At 40.8% G+C, this 26711-nt stretch overlaps 1 protein-coding gene across 1 annotated transcript in view; it reads left to right on the top strand.

The window, feature by feature from the left end:
* PHKB (phosphorylase kinase regulatory subunit beta) overlaps positions 1-26711 on the top strand; it is a 198370-nt gene that overhangs the window by 1920 nt on the left and 169739 nt on the right. The window contains 2 exon segments of the mRNA XM_005289835.4: positions 963-1075; positions 21500-21517. Coding sequence (XP_005289892.2) covers positions 1021-1075; positions 21500-21517 — 73 coding nt within the window. The 5' untranslated portion in view covers positions 963-1020.

Below are 26711 nucleotides of genomic sequence, written 5' to 3'. Positions count from 1 at the left end.
ACCAAAATAAGAGACACCAATTCAAATAATTACTATTCTCCGCATTTTAATCATGGTATAGTACTGCAGAAGGAAACCAACCTGTAGTTTATTTATAGCCTAAAGATTACTGGGTTACAATAACTGTTTATCTGTGTATTACTTGCTTTGTTTTAGCACAAACATTGCATCTTTACTATTAATGGAAGAAGAAATGCTTTTCTTTTGGATCAAGGCATGGGTGGCGGGTATCACAGGCCAGGGGAGGCTCCCCATGGTCAGCCCCCGGGTCCTCTCTTGTTTCCCGACGGTGCTCTCTGGCTCTTCCCCTGTGGCCGGGTCCCGGGCTGGGGCTAGGGCTAGAGGGGGCGGAGGGGGGACCGGCCAAGGCCCAGGGCTCCAGGCAACTGGAGCCGGTGCTCATGTTGCCCAGTGGTGAAGGACAGTGGGGGGGCTGGTGGCCGTGGGGGTGCTCTGGGCTTGGGCGGGGGCAATGGGCAGGTGGGGCCTTGGGCAGAAGCCGTGGGCGGGGGGCTAGCCTCTCCAAGCCAGTAGTTCAGTGCTGCCCATGGATCAAGGATTTATTTAATCCTGGAGAAGAATATGTATGGGCTTTATTCTGCACATATTGATATCAGTGGCAAAACTCCCATTGACTTCAGTGATGCAGGATCAGGTCATAGGGCAAATATTCAAAGCATTGTTATAAAGTAACCAGGAATTTTACTGCAAAATAAAGTAATATTACTTCTTTATACTATTCAGTATGGGAAGATTATGTAAATCTAGGTCCTGTTACTTGGTTAAAGATTGTTTATTAAAATTAAGGCACAAGAAAACCAATTTTTAGGGTATAAAAGGGAAAACATAAATAATAAATAACCTTAATTATCCCCTTGATTGTCCAGTGCATCATGTTAATAACTCTGCTAACACTGCTTTCACTAATTTAATGCTAATTGCTTCTAACCCTCACTGGACAGTTTTGAAAATTGCTGTAGTTTAGCCTGAGACGTTTATGATTAGCTGCATCAGTTTGAAATGGCCAATTTGGACGATGATAGAGCCAGCTCTGCACATACTTTCTCAAGGTTTGGTAAGTGTGTGGTCTTTCCTTTTTTATATTTTTGTGTCTTCCGCTTTGAAAAGTGTGATTGCTTGTTGCTGCTTTCTTGCAATGTTAACATAAAAATGCCATATGTATTTAGTATTTAATTTGTACTTGCAGTTCTTTTATTTATAATTTTTTTAAACAAAATTTAGGCCCAAGGTTTGAGCTTCTTGTGGGGAAAGCCTTCCAAATTTGAAATCTCTCATTTTCAGAAGGAAAAAAAAATCTTTAATTGTGTTGGGGTTTTTGTGTGTGCTTTTGTTTTTTATTATTTATCAATTATTTTACGGTGACAATCTTAGTTATGAACTTTCCTTTGTAATGACAGTTAAGTCAAAGGTTCTGTTAGAGCATTGTTTAGCTTCTTTTTTTTTAGTGTTAAACCACAAATAGCTTCCCCCCCCCCCCCCCCAAGCATGTCTCATGTAGCTGGTTACAATCTTAAGGCTTGTCTATGCTTGAAAATAAATTTGGATTAAGGTACAGTGTGAATTTAAAGCACAGTATCTATTCATATGCAACTTCATGTGTGGATACTCTTATTCCAGAATAAGAGTGCCTTTTTCCAGTTTAGTTTAATCTACTAGATATTGTACTAGTAGCACAAATTTTCAGTGGTGACTCTCAGTCGGATTGCATCTGAAAGGCTTTCAGCTGTCCACTGCAAGGATCCCAACGGAAGAGCCACTTAAGCTTCTGTTGTACTTTTCTTTCTCACTCCCTTCTATGTTAAAGGAGCTGCTTGAGTTCTTGCCTCTGCTGAGAATCTGGGCTTGTCTTCATTACCAGGGAGATCGATGTGGATGTCGATTTAGCGGGTCTAATGAAGACCCGCTAAATCGACAGCAGAGTGCTCTCCATTCGACTCCTGTACTCCAGCTCCCCGAGAAGAGTAAGGTAAGTCAAGCAGAGAGCGTCTCCCTTCGAAGAAGCCGGGGTAAATCAACCTTAGCTACGTCAACTCCAGCTATTTTATTCACATAGCTGAAGTAGCGTAACTTAGGTCGACTTACCCCGGTAGTGAAGACAAGCCCAGATTCTTTCTACTTTCTTAATTTTTGTAGCTAGTCAACATTTCCTCCTGGTAACTAAACAGATTTGTACTAGTTAAAAGCTGATGTTGTTCTGAAGTCTCAGGTTGAGCAGTGGCAGCACAAAATACTGACATTTGAGTATCCAAGATAGTTTCCTGTTTGGTTTGTAGCAATTTCAAGATTTGTTTGGCAAATGCCTATGTTTATGTTAATGGGTTTTGAGAATAAACTCCTGAATTTATACTTTATTGTTCCCTGCTTCTGCTGTGTTACATGTCATTAGTTGCAACAAATTCTGAAATCCAATGATAAAGTCCAAGTACAGTGGATTACATAAACTGTTTCTTTTATTTCAGAAGATGAAGAAACTTAATAAGATGTATCAAAAGAAATATGTTTGGAGTTGGTTTCTCTGTCTTGTAAAGGGGAGTAATAAAGGTTCTAAAAGGCTTTACACCAGTGAAACAAGGGGTCATTGGCAGAAGTTAGCTTAATTTCTTGAAATAGTACAATGGACATTTATATTTGAACAATATTGTATATTGTAAGTCTTGCAAACTCCAAAAACCTTAATTGCTTCCAAGGGCACTTCTGTTTCTCTTATTTTTACTTGGATGATGCTTAGTTTTTAATGGCATACTTTAAGGAATAGACTGGTAAAATATATTGAATGTTTTCCTCCTTATCATGGAATTACAAAGACATTATATGCATACACACATACAAAATTCTTTATTACAAAAGGCCATTTAAAAGTTTGGTCCCTTTAAAACAAAATTTGTTGATTTTTTTTTTTTTTAATTGGTTCCTCTAACTAAACTGTGAAAAGAATTTAAATAACTCAGTTTTTTTTCCTGGTAAAAGATAATTATGAGTTCTCCTGAGTCAGTAATTGCAGTTTATGTTCTCCCAGGTTAGCAGATGAAGTTTGTTTGCAGTTTTGCATGGTAATTTGCCGCTTCTCATTACTGAAATATTTATTTTGGGAATAGTGAAAAGCTAATTCAAATAGCTTTACAAACAAGAATTCTTTCTAGTACTATCTCAGTATTACCTTTATTGATGAAACATATACACCTCTACCCCAATATAACGCTGTCCTCGGGAGCCAAAAAATCTTACCGCATTATAGGTGAAACCACGTTATATCAAACTTGATTTGATCCACCGGAGTGTGTAGCTCCGCCCCCATGGAGCGCTGCTTTACCGTGTTATATCGAATTCATGTTATATCGGGTCGCGTTATATTGGGGTAGAGGTGTATTTAAAATTACTGTGAAAAATGGACTGCTTTTCCTAAAACTTTGCTCTCAAGCTTCAGCTATCAGGGCAAGTAAGGCATTCTAGGATGTTATATCTATCTATTTTAGGGCTTTATGCTGCCTCCCGTCATTGTAGTTTCTGAGTGTCTTCCGCCTAAACTCAATAGCAGTCCTGAAGTCTGTAGCAGACTTCAGTTGTCTCTGGCTTTTTTCCCTTTTGGGGGACAAAATTCTGCTTAAGGTCAGCTTTTGATTTTTTGGGAGGAGGGACTTGATTGGGGTTGAGGGTATTAGTATTGTGTCACTTAATGTGGAAAGGTGTTACTTGACTGGGATGTGGGTGGTCGTGCCTAGTGATTGATGGAGGAGTCAGGCAGCCAAGAATTGGAGCTGCTGGTCATAAGTGGTATCCTGGGTGAATTCTGTGCCACTGTGTATGCAGAATTCATGTCCGTTGCAGATTTCTTTGCTTCCCCGCAGAAAAATGACTTTATGACGGGGAAGCAAAGAGAAGCCCCTAGAGGTCACATGTCCCTCCCTAGCAAACAGGCACTTTGTTACGAGCGCCTGGAACAGCTAGAGGAGCAGTAAATCACTGTGGGGCTGGCGATGTCCTGGCCAGGTCAGATTGTACCAGACTCCCCCATACCCGTATCCTGCTGCCAAGCCTCAACCACCCTACCCCACTAAGCCTCACCTCCTGCATCCAGAGCAACCCTGCACCCAGACCTCCCCCATCAAGCCCTGCATCAAGACCCCCCTGCATTCAAACTGCCTGCCCCCACCAATCTCCCCCCAACCTTCCCCACTGAGGGGCCCCCCTACATCTAGACCTCCCCTGACCCCCTGCACCCAGACCATCTCCCTCTGAGCCCTGCACCTGGACCTCCCCTGCCTAGCCCCATCCCCCTGCACTGAGACCACCCCCTGCCAAGCCACACACCCCTGTATCTGGATCCCCACCCTTGCACCTAGACCCCACCAACTGAGCCTCCTGCACTTGAGCCCCCACCCAAATAAGCCCCACCCCTATCCACCTGAACCACCCTGATGAGCCCCACACCTGGACTGTCACTCCACAGAGCATCAACTAGCTGTACCCAGACCCCCACCCCACCAAGTCTCACTCCTCCAGCACTCAACTTCCTTGATGAGTCCCCCCCCCACACAAACTCCCTCTGCTGAGTCCCATCCCCACCGCACCCAGACTTCTCTTACTGAGCCCTAACCACCTTCACCTGGGCCCACCTGCAGAGTCCCATTGCCCTTGCACTTGGATCCCACCCCCCAACAAGCCCCTGTGTATCCAGATCCTCCCCACTGAGCCATCCACACCCAGATTGCTCCACATAGAACCTTGTCACCCCAGCTCTGGATTTCCCCCCACACTAAGCCCCTCCACATTTGGATCCTGCTGGGCTGAGCCTGACTGCCCACACCCGGTGCTCTTGGCGCAGAGGTGCAGGGTTCTGGGGTGATTCTGGGACATGCCTAGCCCTTGCACCGTGTCAGGATCGGGTGCAGCTTCACTGCCGAGTCCATACCCAGGGGGTTGCTGGGTACATGTTGATCTCCCACCTCCATGCAGTCAGTGGCCTGTGCTCCCCACTGTTATGCTGGAGCCTCCACGTTTATTTATTGACACACAACATTTTGAGAATTTTAAAATATTGTGTGCAGAATTTTTAATTTTTTGGTGCAGTATTCCCTCAGGAGTAAACTGGAGTCAGAGGCCAGATGTGAGAGCTGAGAGTCAGAGCCGAAGTCAGAGCCGAAGTCAAAAGACAGGAACTGGAGCTGTGGGTCAGGCCTGCATTATTTGGGCTGAGGAAAGGCTGGGAAAAAGTAGGCTCGAGAGTTATTGCTGTCATGGGCAAATGCTTTGAGCAGCCAGTGCCCTATTGCTAGTCTTAAGGGCAGGTCTGCTGATCCCCTCAGTCATTTGGACAATTTGGCATCTCAGTTGGGCCCAGCTGCGCTCATTAGACTGCCTGGGTTTTAAGCTAGCAGGTAAGCAGGTCCTTACTCCTGACAAAAGGCTTTCTTGAAGAGGAAGATTTTCAACAGAGTAACTTTGGAAGCATTCTTGATGTACACTAACGCAGGAGCCAAGGTTACTGTTAAAAGCAATAATCCATCTAACCTTAAAGTGGAAAGAAAAGCTGATAGTGATATAACTGACTCCAACTGAAGTAGTTTGGTCCCTATATTAAATAATAGATGTAGTGAAACAACAAGAACAAGATTTAAAAGACTGATGAAAATGTCTTGCCTTAAGTCTTCTGTAAGAGGATATGGTGAACAAGGTAGCTGTTATTTTTTACAGGGTACAATGCTGGTCAACCAAGACTATTTTAGATCATTTGAAAGTGCATCTGGATCTTACCAGCAAAACATATCAAGGAGCTGCCAATGCCTCTACTATTCAAAGAATATGAATAATTGCAGTGTTTGGAGTTCAGTAAAGTTCACAGCGTTTAGCCAGTAACCTAAATCCAGAGTGATGATCTTTGATTAGTTAGGTGCTTCATACTAAAACAGAGGGTGCTTAAATTAGTAAACCTCTCATGTACTTTTATATAGAATGTTTCATTTGAATGATTGGTTTGAATTACGTATCTGAGTTGAAAGGGTTATAATTTTTATCTTCCCAGTCCTAATTATTGCAATATGCTTTTGTTCTTTTCATTTATTAATAATGCCTATATAGCATGTGTAATACAGATACATATGCTCATTGAATTTTTGGGGGGATGAGTATGGTGCTAACATAAGAAGTACTCCTTCATCACTTAAAATGGATTAAAGTCCTCATTAATCTCATAAAAAGAACAGGAGTACTTGTGGCACCTTAGAGACTAACAAATTTATTAGAGCATAAGCTTTCGTGGACTACAGCCCACTTCTTCGGATGCATATAGAATGGAACATATATTGAGGAGATATATATACACACATACAGAGAGCATAAACAGGTGGGAATTGTCTTACCAACTCTGAGAGGCCAATTAATTAAGAGAAAAAAAACTTTTGAAGTGATAATCAAGCTAGCCCAGTACAGACAGTTTGATAAGAAGTGTGAGAATATTTACAAGGGGAGATAGATTCAATGTTTGTAATGGCTCAGCCATTCCCAGTCCTTATTCAAACCGGAGTTGATTGTGTCTAGTTTGCATATCAATTCTAGCTCAGCAGTCTCTCGTTGGAGTCTGTTTTTGAAGTTTTTCTGTTGTAATATAGCCACCCGCAGGTCTGTCACTGAATGACCAGACAGGTTAAAGTGTTCTCCCACTGGTTTTTGAGTATTTTGATTCCTGATGTCAGATTTGTGTCCATTAATTCTTTTGCGTAGAGACTGTCCGGGTTGGCCAATGTACATGGCAGAGAGGCATTGCTGGCACATGATGGCATATATCACATTGGTAGATGTGCAGGTGAACGAGCCCCTGATGGTATGGCTGATGTGATTAGGTCCTATGATGATGTCACTTGAATAGATATGTGGACAGAGTTGGCATCGGGATTTGTTACAAGGATAGGTTCCTGGGTTAGTGGTTTTGTTCCGTGATGTGTGGTTGCTGGTGAGTATTTGCTTTAGGTTGGGGGGTTGTCTGTAAGCGAGGACAGGCCTGTCTCCCAAGATCTGTGAGAGTAAAGAATCATCTTGGATAGGTTGTAGATCTCTGATGATGCGCTGGAGAGGTTTTAGTTGGGGGCTGAAGGTGACAGCTAGTGGTGTTCTGTTATTTTCTTTGTTGGGCCTGTCTTGTAGGAGGTGACTTCTGGGTACTCGTCTGGCTCTGTCAACTGTTTTTTCACTTCAGCAGGTGGGTATTGTAGTTTTAAGAATGCTTGATAGAGATCTTGTAGGTGCTTGTCTCTATCCGAGGGATTGGAGCAAATGCGGTTATATCTTAGAGCTTGGCTGTAGACAATGGATCGTGTGGTGTGTAACAAACCCCGATGCCAACTCTGTCCACATATCTATTCCAGTGACATCATCATAGGACCTAATCACATCAGCCATACCATCAGGGGCTCGTTCACCTGCACATCTACCAATGTGATATATGCCATCATGTGCCAGCAATGCCCCTCTGCCATGTACATTGGCCAAACCGGACAGTCTCTACGCAAAAGAATTAATGGACACAAATCTGACATCAGGAATCAAAATACTCAAAAACCAGTGGGAGAACACTTTAACCTGTCTGGTCATTCAGTGACAGACCTGCGGGTGGCTATATTACAACAGAAAAACTTCAAAAACAGACTCCAACGAGAGACTGCTGAGCTAGAATTGATATGCAAACTAGACACAATCAACTCCGGTTTGAATAAGGACTGGGAATGGCTGAGCCATTACAAACATTGAATCTATCTCCCCTTGTAAGTATTCTCACACTTCTTATCAAACTGTCTGTACTGGGCTAGCTTGATTATCACTTCAAAAGTTTTTTTTCTCTTAATTAATTGGCCTCTCAGAGTTGGTAAGACAACTCCCACCTGTTTATGCTCTCTGTATGTGTGTATATATATCTCCTCAATATATGTTCCATTCTATATGCATCCGAAGAAGTGGGCTGTAGTCCACGAAAGCTTATGCTCTAATAAATTTGTTAGTCTCTAAGGTGCCACAAGTACTCCTGTTCTTCTTTTTGCGGATACAGACTAACACGGCTGCTACTCTGAAACCTGAAATTAATCTCATAGTTTTTGGTTCAATGAATATTTATTGAGAATAAGAGTTTGACTTTTGGATGGAGGTGTGGGGATAGAAGGTTACACTGTAGTGGGAACAAATTAGAAAAGGGGTGGCACAGCTAATGGCAGATTAACTAGCCCTCTCTCATGTTTTCCTAATTTAATGGGTAGGAATTATCTATAGCAGTGTTTCCCAAACTTGGACGCCACTTGCGTAGGGAAAGCCCCTGGCGGGCCAGGCCGGTTTGTTTACCTGCCCCATCCGCAGGTCCGGCCGATCGCGGCTCCCACTAGCTGCAGTTTGATGCTCCAGGCCAATGGGAGCCGCTGGAAGCAACGCAGGCCGAGGGACTTACTCGCCGCCGCTTCCCGCAGCTCCTATTGGCCTGGAGCAGCAAACCACGGCCAGTGGGAGCTGTGATCGGCCGGACCTGTGGATGCGGCAGGTAAACAAACCGGCCCGGTCCGCCAGGGGCTTCCCCTACACAAGGGGCGTCCCAAGTTTGGGAAACACTGATCTATAGTACAGAACTAAATCGTAGGAATAGGGGTAGAGAATGAGGGTTGGAATGGAGCTGTGACTAAATGAGTGAAGGTTGTAGAGAAAGTATTGGAAGGAATCAGATTTTTTAAAATCAACAACAAAAACACTTGGAGCCGAAAACAGATGGGGCCTTACCGGGTGCCCCCTATTTCAACACCAAGTTGAATCCATCAGACTGCTATTGACATTATAAAGTCAGGGCAGGTGGATATAGGATGTGTGCAGGTCTAGGAGAGGCTGGAAGAGGAGGGAAAAGTAAAAATGAGAGAACCTACAAAAATAATGGACTCAACAAAACACATGAAAACATTGCCTCAGTCGATTTGTTTGTACGTTTGCATCCTTTCTCCTATGCCCCATCTAGTTTTGTCTACTGAGGTTATTATTTTTACACATTGTTACACGTACATAGTCCCTAACAAGTATATGGGTAATGGATACTGATAAAAAGGTTTATAAAGTGCTTTGAACATAAAAAGGCCTATATATGTGCTAAATAGTATTAATTGTGACTATAAATTACAATACATGTTTGGTCTCAAATTATTACATTTTTCTTGCACTCCTACAACTATTTTTGACATGATATTGTCTTATTTCTCAGTGGCTGCTTTATTCCAGAGCTTAATTTGGCCTTGCCTTTCTGATCTCCTTGTAACGCAGGTTCCATTTTTACCAACTCACCCATGTGGACAAACTCTTGCATCCACATGGATCTAGTTGCAGGAACAGGGCTCTGAGATTAAAGAAGGAATCTAATAAACTGAAGGTTTGAAATTAGTATTCTCTGAAATTTTATTTTTTCCCTGAATATTTTAATTTAAATCTATAAAAAGAAGCATTTTTTTCATTCAGTCTAAAGCCTTGATCTCTCGCCTCTTAGATTATTAAATTAGTAAAGAAAAATTGTAGTTAAATAAAACGAAGAAAATAATCTGTCACAGATAAGAACCATACTTATGAATTAGTATAATTCATTAATTGAATTCTGGACTTACAGTCTTACAGGGCATGTCACAAATCTGCATAATGTGCATGAGTGCTAGATTTTACATTTGAAAATTTGGTTTGCTAAAGTAAGCATAGAACATTTGTAACCAGATTAGGTATGCATCTGAGAAGTGTAATTTTTTCCTGCCAATTGACCTTGTAATGTTCGCTCAGTCAATTGCCTGTTTCAGATGCTGGTAATGAAATACTGTAAGTGTTTTAATAAAAAACCTGCTGTTGTCAAACCTTACTTTCCCTTGGGAAAAACAGAAGCTGCAAACATTTAACTTTACTTTTGAGAAATTTGAAGTTGAAATTTGGCCCTCTGTATAAGAACATAGTTTATGTATTAACCACTGAGTGGCATGTTTGTAAATGCTTTGATCTAAGTACTTGTATATCTCCCATCACCATAGTGGCTGAATGTCCCATGATCATTAATGGCTTTTTATCATCACAACATTAGTTTGTTGTACAAGGCGCTGGTGAGACCTCATTTGGAGTACTGTGTGCAGTTCTGGTCTCCCATGTTTAAAAAAGATGAACTCAAACTGGAACGGGTGCAGAGAAGGGCCACTAGGATGATCAGAGGAATGGAAAACCTGTCGTATGAAAGGAGACTAGAGGAGCTTGGGTTGTTTAGTCTGACAAAGCGAAGGCTGAGAGGGGATATGATTGCTATCTTTAAATATATTAGAGGGATTAATACAAGGGAGGGAGAAGAATTATTCCAGCTTAGTACTAACGTGGATACAAGAACGAATGGATATAAACTGGCCGTGGGGAAGTTCAGGCTTGAAATTAGACGAAGGTTTCTGACCGTTAGAGGGGTGAAATATTGGAACGGCCTTCCGAGGGAAACGGTGGGGGCGAGGGACTTGTCTGGTTTTAAGATTAAGTTAGATAAGTTTATGGAGGGAATGGTTTAATGGTAAAACATAGTAGTCAAGGAAAACCAAGCAATGGTAGGTAAATAGCATAATGGCTAAAAGGGGTCAGGATGGAGACTCTTGCCTATATGCTCGGGGTCTTACTGATCACCATATTTGGGGTCGGGAAGGAATTTTCCTCCAGGGCAGATTGGCTGAGCCTCTGGAGGTATTTCGCCTTCCTCCGCAGCATGGGGCAGGGATCTCTAGCAGGAGGGTCTCTGCCGATTGAGGTCACTAATAACAGGATTGGGGACTTCAGCAGCAGAGTCCAGGGAAGGGGTAGGGACGGTTTTATGGCCTGCAGCATGCAGGGGGTCAGACCAGATGATCATAATGGTCCTTTCTGACCTTAAAGTCTATGAGTCTATGAGTCTATGATGTAACTAGGTATTCTCCATTTTATGTACAGAGAACTGAGGCACAGTGTAGATTAAGTGATTTGCCCAAACTCACACATGAAATCTGTGGCTGAGCCAGGAATTGGGACCAGTCCCATTCCCCAGCCACTACTCCATCCTTCCTACAATATAAGAAGTAAATTAGAACACAGAACTTCTTAATTTTTATTATTTATTATGAATCTTAAAGCATTGCCGGACATTCTCATAATGGAAAAGCTCAGGGTTGAGGTTAGACAGTGACAATAACTTGTTAGAGATGTGGTTACCATTTCTAAAATATAAAAAAAGTGACCTAGGAAATACAGACATGGTTACCGTAAAACATGAACAGTCATTAGTCTTTGGGTACGTCTATACTTACTTCCTGGTCTGGATATTTCACTAGGAGGGTGGTGAAACACTGGAATGCGTTACCTAGGGAGGTGGTGGAGTCTCCTTCCTTGGAGGTTTTTAAGGCCCGGCTTGACAAAGCCCTGGCTGGGATGATTTAGCTGGGAATTGGTCCTGCTTTGAGCAGGGGGTTGGACTAGATGACCTCTTGAGGTCCCTTCCAACTCTGATATTCTATGATTCTATGTAAGCGATCGATCTTCTGGGATCGATTTACGCGATAAATCGATCCCGGATCGATCCCGGAAGTGCTTGCCGTCGACGCCGGTACTCCAGCTCAGCGAGAGGAGTACGCGGCATCGACGGGGGAGCCTGCCTGCCGCGTCTGGACCCGCGGTAAGTTCGGGCTAAGGTACTTCGAATTCAGCTACGTTATTAACGTAGCTGAATTTGCGTACCTTAGTCCGAAGTGGGGGGTTAGTGTGGACCAGGCCTTTGTTCTAGTAACATATAGAATTAACAGAATTGTTGAATGCTTAAATTTTTCTTGTATCACAGTGGCTCTCAAACTTTTTTACTGGTGATCCCTTTCACATAGCAAGCCTCTGAGTGCGACCTCCCTTAGAAATTAAAAACACGTTTTTATATATTTAACACTATTCTAAATGCTGGAGGCAAAGCGGGTTTTGGGGTGGAGGTTGACAGCTCACGACCCCCCCCATGTAATCACCGCACGACCCCCAGAAGAGTCCCAACCCCCAGTTTAAGAACCCCTGTTGTATCAGCCCTTGCTCATAAAATTGTCATAGTTCTTGCCATTGTTTTTCCTTTTATCTGCAGAGTTTTATAAATAAAGTGTATTGTGTTGTTTTTAAATCTTCATCAACAATATATTTCCTAAACTTATTGGTTGAGTTTCTAAGAAGTGTCGTCCTGCTCTAGATTTCAAAAATCTTTTTGGGGTATAATACTAAGAAGAGCGAAATGAAGGCGATGTAATAATAATACTAAGCACCTACATAGCACTCAACATTTATTTCTCAGAGTAGCTCAGTAAGGAAAATAAATATCAGCATTTTACAGTTAAGGAAAGTGTGGTTGAGATGCTAAAGGACTTTTCAGAGGCCATGGACAAAGCCTCTATCAGAGGTGTGACTAGAGCTCAGTCCTCTGTTCAAACAATAACCCATACCAATCATGTCTCAGTATTTTCTGTTTGTTTATATTATTTTTTATAACTTCGACTGTCTGAAGCAATTCTTACTATAAATATAAATGTCTATATTTTAATTGTTTTAACAAAAATGTTTTTATACAAAAACTAATTTAAAAAATCATGTGTAAAGCCTTACTTTAAGTTTCACTTCATGTAGAAAGATCTTTGAGGAGGACAGATGCAAAATGAGGGTATGTAGGTGGTTGCAGACCAGCAAAGCTGATTGGGGCAGACTGTGTGAGCTAAAGAAAAAGTTGTCACAGGGAAAGGATCTTTTTGGACCAAGGACATGACTCCCATTTGAGAGCGGGAACTTCAGTGTATAAGGTAACCAAGAAACAGGTGAAAAGAAACCTGTGCTAGTCACACCCATGTGAAGAGACGACCGTACCTGCTGATAGTGGGGGGACAGAGTGAGGGCAGCGGCTTCAGCAGATGTTACTGAGCATGCTCAGTACAAGCCAAGCAGCAACTCTGGGGAGGCACGTGACTCCATGTGACCCCTCCCACCGCGCCGGCTCTGCCCATTTGTGACTAACGGGAGATATTTGTTCAGAACGTGTATTCTCAGTACATTTTATGAATTGTTCATCACCCCGGCTGTAAGGAGTGTTCTTGTAAACCAAGACCATCAGCCCATCAGAGGCACAGCTGGTGAGTTTATAATGACTGTGTTCCTTGAGTCCCAAACTGTCTAGTTTGGGGAAGGGGGGAAGACATTTGCTAGAAATACTGCCAGGGACATAAATTATGATCTTAGACAAGTTGTCAGCGCCTCTTCAAATGTGCCTGTTAATTAGTTTACAAGGAGCTGATATTCTCAGAGGAGAAACATGAGGGAAGGAAGGGAGTGGGTCTCTAAAAGTAATTGGCATTTACACAATGCTTTTTATTTATAGATCTTAGAACTATATTGGAAAAAAGTGAAGCACAGACAAGTTAAGGATCTTGTCCAAGGATTTGTAGCAAGTCAGTAGCAAAGCCAGAACTAGAATCCAAATTTCTAATTGTTCCCTCCAGTGTTCCTGTCCAGTGGATCACAACTTCTACTACATTTTTAGAGGAAAAACTACATGAACGGTGAACATATAAAAGTCAAACGTTAGCTACCAAATATATTAGATTTTGTTCCATAACATTGTGTTGAAAGCCCACTGAGTTTTTAATTGGACAAGTGTTTCATCAAATAGGCTGTTTGGCTTGAAACTGAGCCTTTTATTTTCACACTACTTTGTTTCCAGTCTGGCGGGAGACATCCGTTCAAATGTCGTTTGGGTGGATAATCTGAGAGCAAAAAGTGGGTGATTTTTCTAACTCAAATAGTACAGTGACATATTTTGCAGACCTCTCAAATATCACTACAGCTTGTTCAATGAATTAAACATAGATTTCAAAGGAATAGTTAACCATAGTTTCCATAGTACTAAAGAGTGTTATGGATTCATTCTGGTTTCATACACTCCATTCATTTTGCCTTGAATTATCTGCTCTTGTGTGGTAATGTTCTTTGAAATACAGGCAGCAATGCATTTCCTTGTGTCTGGGAATAGTTTATTCTTAAAATAAAGCAATTTGTTTTTTTTTTAAATCTTGCTTACCCCTCCAAAGGCTTTGGGCAACTAGTGATGATAGTTCTTGAAAAAAATATTAAAAATACCCTGCTCATAGCTTTTAAATATTTGAAATACAGACTATACAAAATATAAATGTTGTGAATTGAACATAGGGAGAAAGGTGTCTTATTTTTCCCTGCTTTAATCTTACTTCTTTTAAAGTATGTTATCTCTAAAACGTAATGCATGTGTAATAGTACAAAGTTGCTTTTCAGATCATAACTCTGGTCCTATTGCAGAGCCAAGTAATTCTCATGTACAGTCATAAATTGATGCCTTTTGCAGCTGAATTCATGAGAATAGGTTGTCTGATTGTAAAAACAGGCTTTTTCATAGGAGGAAAACTATATACTGTATCACGATTAAAAACGACAAGTAGCACAAGGAGTTAATGTTTCACTTGTATAGACCTAGGTTCATGGAATCATAGAAGTTCGACATGTAAATCACCTATTAGATCGTCAACTCTAATTCTGTACAAGATCTAGTAGTTTTCTACTTTGTCATCAACAGTAGGTTCAAATGGGCCTTGGTCACAGTTGAAAGCACTTAATTTGTTTCATCCTAATCTCTACTAGTGCTAGAATGTATGAATCCAACATATGACTTTACACAGTTGGTATTCTTTATTCAGGAGTGATTTAAGATTGAAATGGTTTGTCAGTTGTATGGCAGGATTGAGTTGCATTGACAATAATTAGTGGAGTAGTTTGCAAAACATCTGTCTGTATCAAGCACTCTCTGCTCTTTTCAGATTATCACTTATTTTACTTTCCTGCTTGCCCACTATAGTTTTGGGAAATGAAAATTATACTGGTCTGAGGTCCAGGGCTTTCTGTATTAAATCTTGTATTAGTTCCAGAAAGCAGTGCTAGACTTAAGGAACTGTGACAGATTTAAGATCTGATATCCTATGAATCATCAAGTTGTTAGTCTATAAGGTGCCACAGGACTCTTTGTTGCTTTTTACAAGTCGAGAAAGTAATCTAGTTCTCAGTTTTTCAGTTGTATACAGCATTTGTTTTTATAAGTTTGTGAGATATTGAACTTAAAATCACATCATTCTGATTATCATCTTGCTTCCCTTTATTTCCAATGCCTCTCTGATATGATTTTAACCACTTTGATTTAATGACAGCTAGAATGAGAGATTAATGATTTTTGCCAACATTTTCAAATATGGATCCATAGAGTTAAGCTCCAAAATTCAGTGTTTTTTGTTTCGTTTTGTTTTGTTTTTAAATACCTGCAACTGCCATTAACTTCAGGGGAGATTTGTGGGTGATCATTGCTTCTGAAAATATGGATTCAGGAGCTAGCTTTGAAAATTTTGGCCTTAGACTGTCAAAAAGCTGGTAGCCTAGGTATTCAAATGTCTTGTAGCTCTAATTGCTCTGAAGAGAAAGTCTGCTATAATGTTAGAATTGAAATGAGTTGGGGGGGGAAAGCAATGTGGTATCAGAATGACATGAATTTTCTCAATCTGCAATGGCTAGAAACAGAAATTTATATTTCTCTAACTTCCCTTTAGAAGGGCTTTAATACTCATTTTGTGGTTTCTCTCAGTATCAGAAATTGTTTAAGGCGCAATGAACTTGTTGGCATTCTCTGTCGTTGCTGCATGTGTGGATTTCACCTGCATGTTAATCTTATTTTTGAAAATGTTTGTACATTATCAAAGTATCATAGCTGGCAGCCATAATTTCTTATCTCTGAATGCTACTGTATTTCCATATTAATAAATGACCATTGTTAGGGAAATCCATTTCATCAGTACGGTGCTGCTTTATACTGCTTGCCAATTTCTGTGGGAAACTGTCACTATTTTTGCTGATCTTTGGACTTCAGAAATAATGTATTTCAGACGCTGCAACTTTTAAGTATAGATGAGCCATTATCTGAAAGGGCAGGGGGTCAATTTCTTAACATTTTACTCAAAATATGGTTGTATTTAATCTATGTACAGTATATATTGTAATATACAAAATAACTGAAGATTTCATGGAAGTTGGGATAAAGATCTTGAGAATGTCTTCTCATGAGAGATTTCCAAAATCAAAATGACAACATGCTATGTTTATATGCCTTGTTTTAAGCCACTTGAAATCTTGCTACTTACTGAAGTCCATTTCTGATGTAAGTTAATAATTTAGTTCTATAGATATTACTTCACAGCTTTTTGGAGGAAAACTTAGATTAATGCATCAATGTATTAGATTGAAATTTTGTGTTGGATCCTAATGTACATTGTTGTTCAGTATCCTTTTACGTTAAAGTTCAGTCTTCAATGGGTAGTGAACATAACATAAGAAAATAGGTATCGAATGCGTATACAGTTACAAAGGGTGAACTACAAAACATGCAAACCAAATGTTTGCACTTTTTGATATACAAAGAGAGCTTGCAAGTCTTTTCACACGTGTTCATTTTGTTTTACTTTGTTTTTTTTAAATGTCTTCCCTCTCTTTGTTGTGAAACCTTGGTGAAATCTTCAGAGGACTTGTTGATGATGCAAAGCTGTAGTTTGGTAGGTGTCTCCTCCCCGTAAATCAGTTTGGAGGGGACCATTAGATTGCCTAATAGTAAACATTCCCTCCCTTCCCTACATTCCCTCTCCTCCCCAGTTTTAGGAGATGGAGAGATGTGAGATCCCTCCTTTAGTCTTCTAGTAAAGAAGGAAGTGAGTGAGTTCCTGATGTTTGATATTTCAAACATAAAATACATGGAGGAATAAGGGCGGTATTTGAGGCTACGTTTTACATTAAAAAGGAGCAAAACACAAAAGGTAAAAACAATTTTTGATCTTGCTTCACAGTATGCTTTGAATTTTAAAACTCCGCTGGCATACTAGAGAGCCCTACAGTCACCACAGCCTGTGACTTGCCCCATGAGCAGAGGAACCAAGCTCAGGAATAATAGCAATCTTCAGTAATTGGGTCATGCAGAGACTTTCCATCTGTAGTGCTGCAGGCAGGCTCACTGAGAAAAGTTGTAGGAAATCATTGAACAACACCACAGACCAAATGGGGGCTTGACTTTCCTGCAACGTCCAGTAGGCTCCCCACTTTTTGCTGCTGCAGCTGCCACTTCTAGTATTATCTCAGCTGCTATACCAGTCTGGAGACAGAGAGTGAGACCCTGTTACATTCCAAATAGGTAAATAATGCATATTTGCCTGATTGCAAATGCCAAATTTGTATACACGTGAGGTTTTTCCTGCTACACTGCACTTGCCCCAAAGTTCACTAGCCATCCACCGCTGGTTATTGTCAACCCTAAGTGTTCGTAAATCATGAGTCAGGGGCCCCACAAATCACGTGATTGGCTTTAAAAAATGATTTTTCACTTTTAAATTTGTAGGCTCTTTTATTTACTTTCTAGTTTTTTTAATGTTTATGGTTCACATTTTCAAGCTTTTTTCCACAACCATGGAGGCTGGAAACTTCCTTTTATATATATATATGAAAGTGGAGATTATTACATGATAGCATGTCTCCAGAAGCTGGAGCATTTAAAAAAAAATCAAAGTATTATGAAACCCATGATGAACACTTATGACCCTGTAAATGGTTGACATCGTGTTTATTAACTGGTTCTTTTATAGTAGTTTCCTAAGATGTTCGCTGTCCTCTTTTATCACCATTGTATCACTTACTTCTTTGGGGGCTGTATCCTGTTCCTGTGTAAGGCCCAGATCTTGAAAACCTTTATGTATGTGCTTAACTTTGCTGCTATGAGCAGTCCTATTGATTTCAATGTTAAATATGTGCATAAGATTTTGCAGGGTTGGGGCTTAAATTGATAGCAAAATGTCCATTAACTACAGTGGGTGCAGGATTGAGCCCTTAATTAACAGCAATTTGAAAGTAGTGGAATGGTCCTTTAATTTTTCTTTTCGTATTTTACTGTAATTTTGTATTCTATTTTGTTTACCAACTATTGTAGAAGTAAATCAAGCTTTCTGTCTATAATGTAAAATTTTAGTCTTAACTGACTTTTTTGCCACTCATATGTAATCAATACACTTGCCAATGTTTACTACTATTGTTTGTTAGTTATCATTTTTGAAGCACTTGTGGCATGTATTGGAAGAATGAGTTATTTTGCTTTGGATTCCATTTATACAAACATAGTGGTGGAGGTTCCTAATTTTTCTAGCTTTTCCAATTTTTAAGGGGCAGATTATGGCCTGTCTTGCCTGCCCATGCAGGAAAGTAAAGTGTGGTGTAATGCATCTCCTTATTCCCCTGTGCTGGCTACCTCCTTTTTGGGGTTGGAGGTGAGAGATGAGAAGGAAGTGGCCTCACCCCAAGCAGCTGAATTCATTCCTGCACAGGTAGAAAGGGTATATTTGTGTGTGGTGTTGTGACCTGACACATGGGGATGTGGTACCACGCAATTTGGGAGGTGCGGAGAGGAGTGGTGGTTGTTTTGTACTTGAACGGACTGCACCAAAGCTGCAACTTTAACAAGCTCTGGTTGTGACTTCTGAACCAAAAAAATCACAACTTCATAATCTTTTTCAGATCTGGACTGCAGTCTTGCACTAGCTGGGAATGGTTCAGCTAGTCCTGTGCAGCACTGACACTGGCTAATATCCAGCATGTGTGTTCATTTGTTCAGAAACCAGATTCCAAACTACAGTCTGATACTTTCATCTTCTTTGTCAGTGACACTTCAAGCAACTGTTTTCTATTTTTTTTTAATAGGATGCTGTTGCATTGCTCCAACTTCTAGGCTATATTATAAATCTCTTTGCATCATGGTTTCTTAAGGCAATATTGTGCAATACACCATACTTTCTCTTCCATGATGGTAGTTCCAGACATCTCATCTAGGGAGCCAGAGGCCATATAATGTACAAAGACTAGAAACAAATCTTATGAAACAATAGAGGTTGAACTACCAGATTGCAGTGCTTTACAATACTTCATTCTAACACTATGTTAAGTAGTTAAAATATCCAAGAAAAATATGTTAACTCGATATTTCTTAGGAGTTTCAAAACTGGCTGTGAGTTTGCATGCCATCTTTCTTCTGCAGTTTAACTAGATGTTGGTTTTTGTCAGTTCATCATTCTTTTGCTGAAGAAGATCCAGAACACAAAATTTAAATGCAATCCCCTTTTCTTCAGTTGTCACCTACGTATCTTAATGACAGTTGAGCACTATTACGTTATAGAAAGGATATCGGCTGCTTAGAGGCTAAACATTGAATATTACATTATATAGTGCAGTAGTACTTACAATGTAAAGTGTATAATTTTTCCTTGTCAATAACTAAATGCCTCTAATGTAAATGATCTTGCTAGAATATGACAAAACTAATCATGATGGTTCTAAAATGCTGTGATCCTTTCTGGCTAGCTTGCTTTTTATTGAACTAGAAAATATGTCAGGGCCTTGTTTTGTACATTTTGAGTTTTAAGGCATATTTTATGTTGTCTAATTAGAAATAGCCTTATGTATTTAAAATTGATTTTCACTATTCAGCAAAACTGGTGTGGGAAAGAGAGGGAGTGTTTTTAAAGCAAAAAGCACTTATTTGCCATTATCAACTGTATTCCCTTGTGTATAATACAAATATTTATGTATATCTTTCACAACCTAGCTTCTCCTCCTGCTTGATTTTGCAGTGAGGTCATTATCCTATGTTTTATTATACCAGTTTGTTGCCATGGAATTGATTGTGATAGTGATTAAGCATAGTTTGCTGAAGAAATCCTGAAGTAAGAGCTGTTCAGGCAAAACATATATAGTACATTCAGATATCTTTAACAGTGAACAAAGTCTGCATAAGACTTTACTCCTGAGGGCATTCTGTGCCAAAAAATAAAAATTCTGCGCACAATGTTTTAAAATTCTGTAAATTTTATTTGTCAAATAAATTGGAGGCTCCAGCATGGCATTGGGGAGCATAGGCTACTGGCTGCACAGAGGTGGGAGATCACTGTGCAGCTCCCTCCCGGGACACAGACTAAGTGGTGAGTCTGCACCCCTGGCACAGCGTAAGGACCGGGGCCTACCCTAGTAACACCCTAGGGCCTTGCCCATTTGTGCGTCTATGTGAATTGCACCAGGTATTGGCAGGCAGGCTCAGCAAGGCAGGATCCAAGTGTGGAGGGGCTTAGTGTGGGGGGGATCCAGGTGTAGGTTGAGAGGGTTCTGTGTGGGGAGCTCAGTGGGAGATCTGGGTGTGGGGGGATCTGGATGCACAGGGACTTGTTGTGGGGGGTTCTGGGTGCAATGGTAATGGGACTCTGCAGGGGGATCCAGGTTAAGGTGGTTGGGGATCTGAGTGTGGGGGGAATAGAACTCAGCAGGGGGGTCTGGGTGTTGGGGGCTCAGTGGGGGGTCCAGATGCTGGTGGAGTGTGGCTTAGTAGGGTGAGGATCCAGGTGCAGCTGGCTGGCGTTCAGTGGGGTGGGGATCTGAGTGCGGATGACTCGGGGTGGGGCTCGAGAGGGGGGGTTGTCAGTGTGTGGGGTGAGGCTCGGTGGGAGGGTCTGGGTATGAGGGGGGTCTGGATGCACGGGGGTTGGATGGATGGGGGAGCAGCTCCCTGTACAGGGATCCCTTCCCTGCAGCTAAGGAGTGATGGGTGCAGGAAGAAGCGGGAGTGGGGGGACTTTGCAGACCTTCCTGCAGACGGGGGAGAAATTTGGTGGTGGGTCTGACCTGGCCCTGGATGCCGTCAGGGGAAGAGGAAGTCCCGTCCTCCCATCTTAGCTGGAACTAGAAGCTGAGCCCGTCGCAGGGTAGGAGCCACCAGCCGCGTCTTCCCTAGTCTGGCCTCCTGCCCCACAGTGATTTACCTCTCTGCTGGCTGCCCTGGGCCCCCGAAACATACTGCTGAGTAGGGTCGCATGACTGCTCTTGTGCTTTTCTTTTGCTTCCCTATCAGTCATTTTTCTGTGGGGAAGCAAAGAAATCTGTGGGGGACATAAATTCAGCACATGTGCAGTAGTGCAGAATTCCCCCAGGAGTAATAAGAAAACCATAGGAAGTATTTGAAAATGGAATGGATTTTTGTTAGTCCTACAAATATAATTATTTCTCCCATATGATTATTTTTTAAGAGTAAAACTATGTTATGTAATCACTTTTATGGATTTTTATCACTTGTCTCGAACTTTTAATTCTCATGGTTTTCTGTTGTGTATTATCAAAAAGTTGAGTAGTTTTAAATTATTTCTATTGCTAAAATGTCAGACACTTAAATTTAACACTATTCATTGCCTGTAGGACTCTGACACTTTCATGCTTTTCTGTTCCACTCAGTCCTTTTTCTGCATAAACTTTTTATATGTTCCATTCTTAAAATAAAAATGAAATATATTATTTTGTGGATGGTAACTTTGTTTTGTTTCTTTGCTGGCCACAGAGGGTCACAGATTGTCCGGTGAGTATAACTGTTAGAACGCAATCTGATCTTTTGGAATTTGAAAATCCCTGCAATATATATGCTGTGTTAGGTAAAGCTTCTTCAATGGGTTTTAAAATAGATCCTGTACCAGTAAAATTATTAGACATATGATTTGTAATAGGATATTCCAATGGTGAGCACATGAAGTTACATGAACAGCTAAGTTACATTGCACATTCATTTGTATATATAGCGAGAGAGAGAGTCCTTTTTCAAAACTGAAGACTGAATATACCACCTGAAAGAAACCATTGGATTAATCATCTTACTTCAAACTTTTAAAAAATAGAAATAACTTAAGTGTGTGTGTGTAGGTGTATATGTTTGTATTTAGCAGTAGTAGTATGTAAGTAATATAATTTGAATAATACGGTTTTATTTCCACGTTGTAACAAAACCATTCTGTTTCAATTCGCAGCTCTTCCCTTAATTGTGTTTTAGTTGACAGTCTTGCAAGAGTCACGCACAGCTGTGCTTGCAAATTCATTAAATTAATACATGTTAACTCCATATTATTTTTAACCTGTCATAGACAACCTATCTACCACTCCAGTTTTTTAGCCTTTATTTAATATCAAGTGATCTTTCAGGGACCATTTTGCGTGTGAACAGGAATAGAAGACAGCTGAGAGAGGGGAAGACAGATGAAAGCTTGGGGCGGGGAAGCGGGGGGTGAATAGATGGAAAAAACCAAGACTTGATTCTACTCTGATTTGAAATTATTGCAAGTTTGCCATTTCAGTGGAAGCCAAATTTGGCCTGTAATGATAGCACACACGGGTAAACTCATGGTTTTTATGATATTGAAATACAAGTAGAGTTTTATTTATAAATTAAAATTTATATCTATGCAATAGTAAGGTTACCACCTTTGAAATGCAAAAACCTGCCCCCCCCCACCCCCAACAAGGCAAGCTCACTACTACCCTAACCACAAGGCAACTCCACAAACTCCCCCTTGAACAGCCACTACTTGTATCCAGATAGGGAACACGTATAGTTAAGATTGATAACATCATTGATAACAAATGGGTCTCTGTTTTATCAGCACATTTTGCCAGCCAGTCTTTGTAGTCTGTTTTGTTTAGCCAGTTGTCATTGAATGTGCAATTTCTGATGTGAGCCTTTTTTTTTTCGGGTGTGTAGTAGGATCACTTGTGTCATTGCCCTGATCTTCCATTATTTAATATGCCTCTCACTCTCACGTGACTCAAACCCTCTCTCACGCACACACACACGCAATGCGTTTGTGTGTTGGTGGGCAGACAGTTTTCAACAGTTTTTATCTGTTATTTCTTAAACTGCAGAAGTGGGAACATTGCAGCATCTTTAGCTGAACACAGAAACTTTTAACATTGGATAGCCCGGTATATTGTGATAATAATGCAAATCTTTAGGCCCATGTTAATAAAAAAAAAAAGGGGGGGGGGGCAGATTAAAGTATTTTTCTGGCAACTGGCAAATCCATTTTTAAAAAAACAGTCAGGCTGGTCAGATACAAGAGAGGTGGTAATCCTATGTAATAGCCACAATGATTGGACAGTTCATTATTTTCTGTGTGGATAACTAACATTTTTTTGTAGTATAGAAAAATCTGATGTGTGTGTCTGTGTATATATCTGTTAGTTGGGTGGGTATAATCAACAGTGTTTAGCCATTGAACTTCCATTAATTCTTTGTGATGTCTAATGTGGAGTAAGCAAAGATGATGCAAATGAAGATGTTCAAGTCTATCAGTAGGGAGTTGTTTTGTTTCAGGCTATTCTGACCACAGGTTTTATCCGGGAATCCATCTTGGGTGGAACCATATCCCAGCATGTGCTGAATAAGATAGCAGGAGCTTTGTTCAGAAGATGCAAATTATTGTGGCCTTATACATGAGCTAACATAATTCACTCTGAAAAATAATTGGTGTCTGGTTTAGGTATTTTCATGGTTCAGGGCTGGCTGCACCTTTGATCTCTCTCTGTGTGTGGGGCAGCACAAAGCCCCTCCCTCTCCAGTGTTCAGTGAAGTGTTCAGTTTAGTAATGGTTAATAGATGTTCACAGATTTCTGAAGTTAGCACATTGGCCATATTTAGAACTGTTCTATGCCCCCTCAGATGACTCCCATGCATGCCTAGTCAGCCAGCAGATTATGGTGCAGTCGATGAGGAGGAAAAAACTACTTCCCTCCTTCTTGCCGTTCCAGAAGAGTGTATGAGGCCAGCATAAATTAATTTACTGAGCCGTGGAGGATGTCCCATTTTTAACTTATTATTGGGGTGAATAGAATTCATTGATTCCTTGAGGGCGTCATTAAGTGATTTAAGGTGAGGGAGAAGGGGCAGCATTAATTAGGGCTCAGAATGCAGCCAGCATTAGACCAGAGTGTTTACGCTTAAGTAGTGAATTATTTAATCAGTGGGAGACTGGATCTGAGAGAGATGGCTTGGGATAACAGTGTAGTTAATCTCCTGAATCCAGTTCAGCAAGGTATTTGGCCATGTGCCCAACTTTAAGCACATGAGTAGCCCATTGAAGTTAATGGGAGTATTCTCTTGCTTAAAGATGAGCATATATGTAAGTGCCTTGCTGAATTAGGGCCTTGTAACATTCCATAGCCATAAGGACTTATTTGGTCATGTAGACCTTTCCAGGTCCAGTGTGTCCTCCATCTATGTGTTCTTTGATGTTTGCCTTCTAGCAACTGGTCTGAGATTCAAAATTGTGTGTGTGTGTGTGTGTGTGTGTGTGTGTGTAACTAACTTACCACGCCCTATGTGTTCATCTGAACTGAAATAAATGGAAGTTTAGATAGGCCAACAGTGGCTTCAGTTGTTAGACCCAGCTCAAAATTATGTTTATATTTGAATAGGAATACCAAAATCCTCTTTTAAAACGTATACTGTGACTTCTGCTGGTTAGTTTGTAAGATTTCCAATCACTTAAGAATTTGTTTCCATGGTACAGAGTTGCAAAGTTCTATTCTGCCAGAATGTCCCTTTTCAATGGGCAAGAAAATATCAGTAGTTTTTCATTATTGATCATCATGGCAAAGGGCAACAATTATATATGGTGTCTAGGCTGGTAGTTTTAAAGAGTTTTGCTACAGTAATAGTTATCCAAAGCTATGGAGGACAATTACCAGCTCTTCCTTTGACATCTCTTGTTCATTCATTGTCTTGTTAAAATTGCAGGTATTTGAGGTCATAGGTAACCTGGTCAAATAGCTGCTTAAAACTTTTTTCATCCAAAATATTACCCTAATATTTTTAACCAATAGAAAATAGGGTTTAAATTAGGGTTCTGCCATTTGATGTGGTTTTTAGCTTCAGGACATTCAGGAGTCTTACCTTTTTCTGTGCGTGTTTTTTGTGGGTGGGGAATGCTAAGTAGGGAAGTGTGTTGAGCATGAACTTGAAAATTAAGATGTTAATATGGTTGTTGGGAAAAGAAAATTTTTTTTTGCCTTTAGGACACTGATTTCCTTAATTGCTTTAGATTTTTCTACATGTACTTAAAGAATTTGTATGTGCCATACTTAAGAAAAGTGAATGAATAAATATTAGGGTAGTCAAGTGATTAAAACAATTAATCACGATTAAATATGTGATTAAAAATAAATCAAATTAATCACACGATTAATCATGCTGTTAAACAATAATAGAATACCATTTATTTACATTTTTATGGATGTTTTCCCCATTTTCAAAATATTAATTTCAATTTCAACACAGAATACAAAGTGTACAGTGCTCAGTTTATATTTATTTTTTAATATAAATTTTTGGACTGTAAAAATAAAAGAAATAGTACACCTCTACCCTGCTATAACGCTGTCATCAGGAGCCAAAAAATCTTACCGTGTTATAGGTGAAACAGCGTTCTATCGAACTTGCTTTGATCCACCGTGTTCTATCGGGTCGCGTTATATCGGGGTAGAGGTGTATTTTTCAATTCACTTAATACAAGTACTGTAGTGCAATCTCTTTTTCATGAAAGTTGAACTTACTGATGTAGAATTACGCACAAAAAATAACTGCATTCAAAAGTAAAACAATGTAAAACTTTAGAGCCTACAAGTCCACTCAGTCCTACTTCTTGTTCAGCCAATCGCTCAGACAAACAAGTTTGTTTACATGTGCAGGAGACAATGCTGCCTGCTTCTTGTTTACAATATCACCTGAAAGTGAGAAGAGGAGTTCACATGGCACTGTTTTAGCCAGCGTTGCAAGATATTTACGTGCCAGATGCACTAAAGATTCATACGACCTTTCGTGTTTCAGCCACCATTCCAGAGGACATGCGTCCACGCTGATGACTGGTTCTACTCTATAACTATCTAAAGCAGTGCAGACCGAGGCATGTTCACTTTCATCATCTGAGTCAGATGCCACCAGAAGAAGGTTGATATTCTTTTTTGGTGGTTCGGGTTCTGTAGTTTCCGCATCCGAGTGTTGAAACTTTGAAACTTTCCAGAGCCTCTCTCTAGAGGATTCCCTGCAGGTCTCGATGTCCGTCGACACCCTGCTTGGCCATGCAGATTAGTACACAGGACAATGTCCAGCTCACAGAAAACACTACCTGCCTCCCGCTTTTCGATTCCTGACACAAGCCACAGCAACTTACCTGGCATCACATCTGCTTCCTACTCCCTGATGAGCACTTCTGGAGTGGAGAAAAGTTCTTGGCTGCCTGCCCCATCAGGCGACCCCGCTGGGAGCACCACATCCTCTTCTAGCTCAACTTCTTCATCCAAAATTTCCACCTGCAGGTTACCCCCTCTTTCTGCTGCCTGTAAAGTATCCATGGGCAATGGAGGTGGGGTCACCACCAAGAATAGCGTTCAGTTCCTTATAGAAGTGGCAGGTCTTAGGTGCACCTCCGGGGCGATGGTTCGCCTCCCGCGCCTTATGGTACGCCTGCCTCAGCTCCTTTATCTTCACTCTGCACTGCTGTGTGTCCCGATCATAGCCCTTTTCGCACAAGCCTTGAGAAATTTGCCCATGTATGTCCAGATTCCTACAGGTCACTCGCAGCTGCGACTGAACAGACTCCTCTCCCCATATACTGATCAGATCCAACAACTCAATGGTGGTCCAAGCAGGAGCACGTTTGGTGCGATAGCCAGCCATGCTCACCTGAGAAGCTCCTCTGGGAAGCCAGCAATCAGGAAATGAGATTTAA

Source organism: Chrysemys picta, chromosome 14, assembly GCF_011386835.1.
Source record: "Chrysemys picta bellii isolate R12L10 chromosome 14, ASM1138683v2, whole genome shotgun sequence".
NCBI classification, from domain to species: Eukaryota; Metazoa; Chordata; order Testudines; family Emydidae; genus Chrysemys; species Chrysemys picta.
The sequence above is the reverse complement of the archived record's forward strand: the minus strand, read 5'-3'. Positions and strand labels throughout refer to the sequence as shown.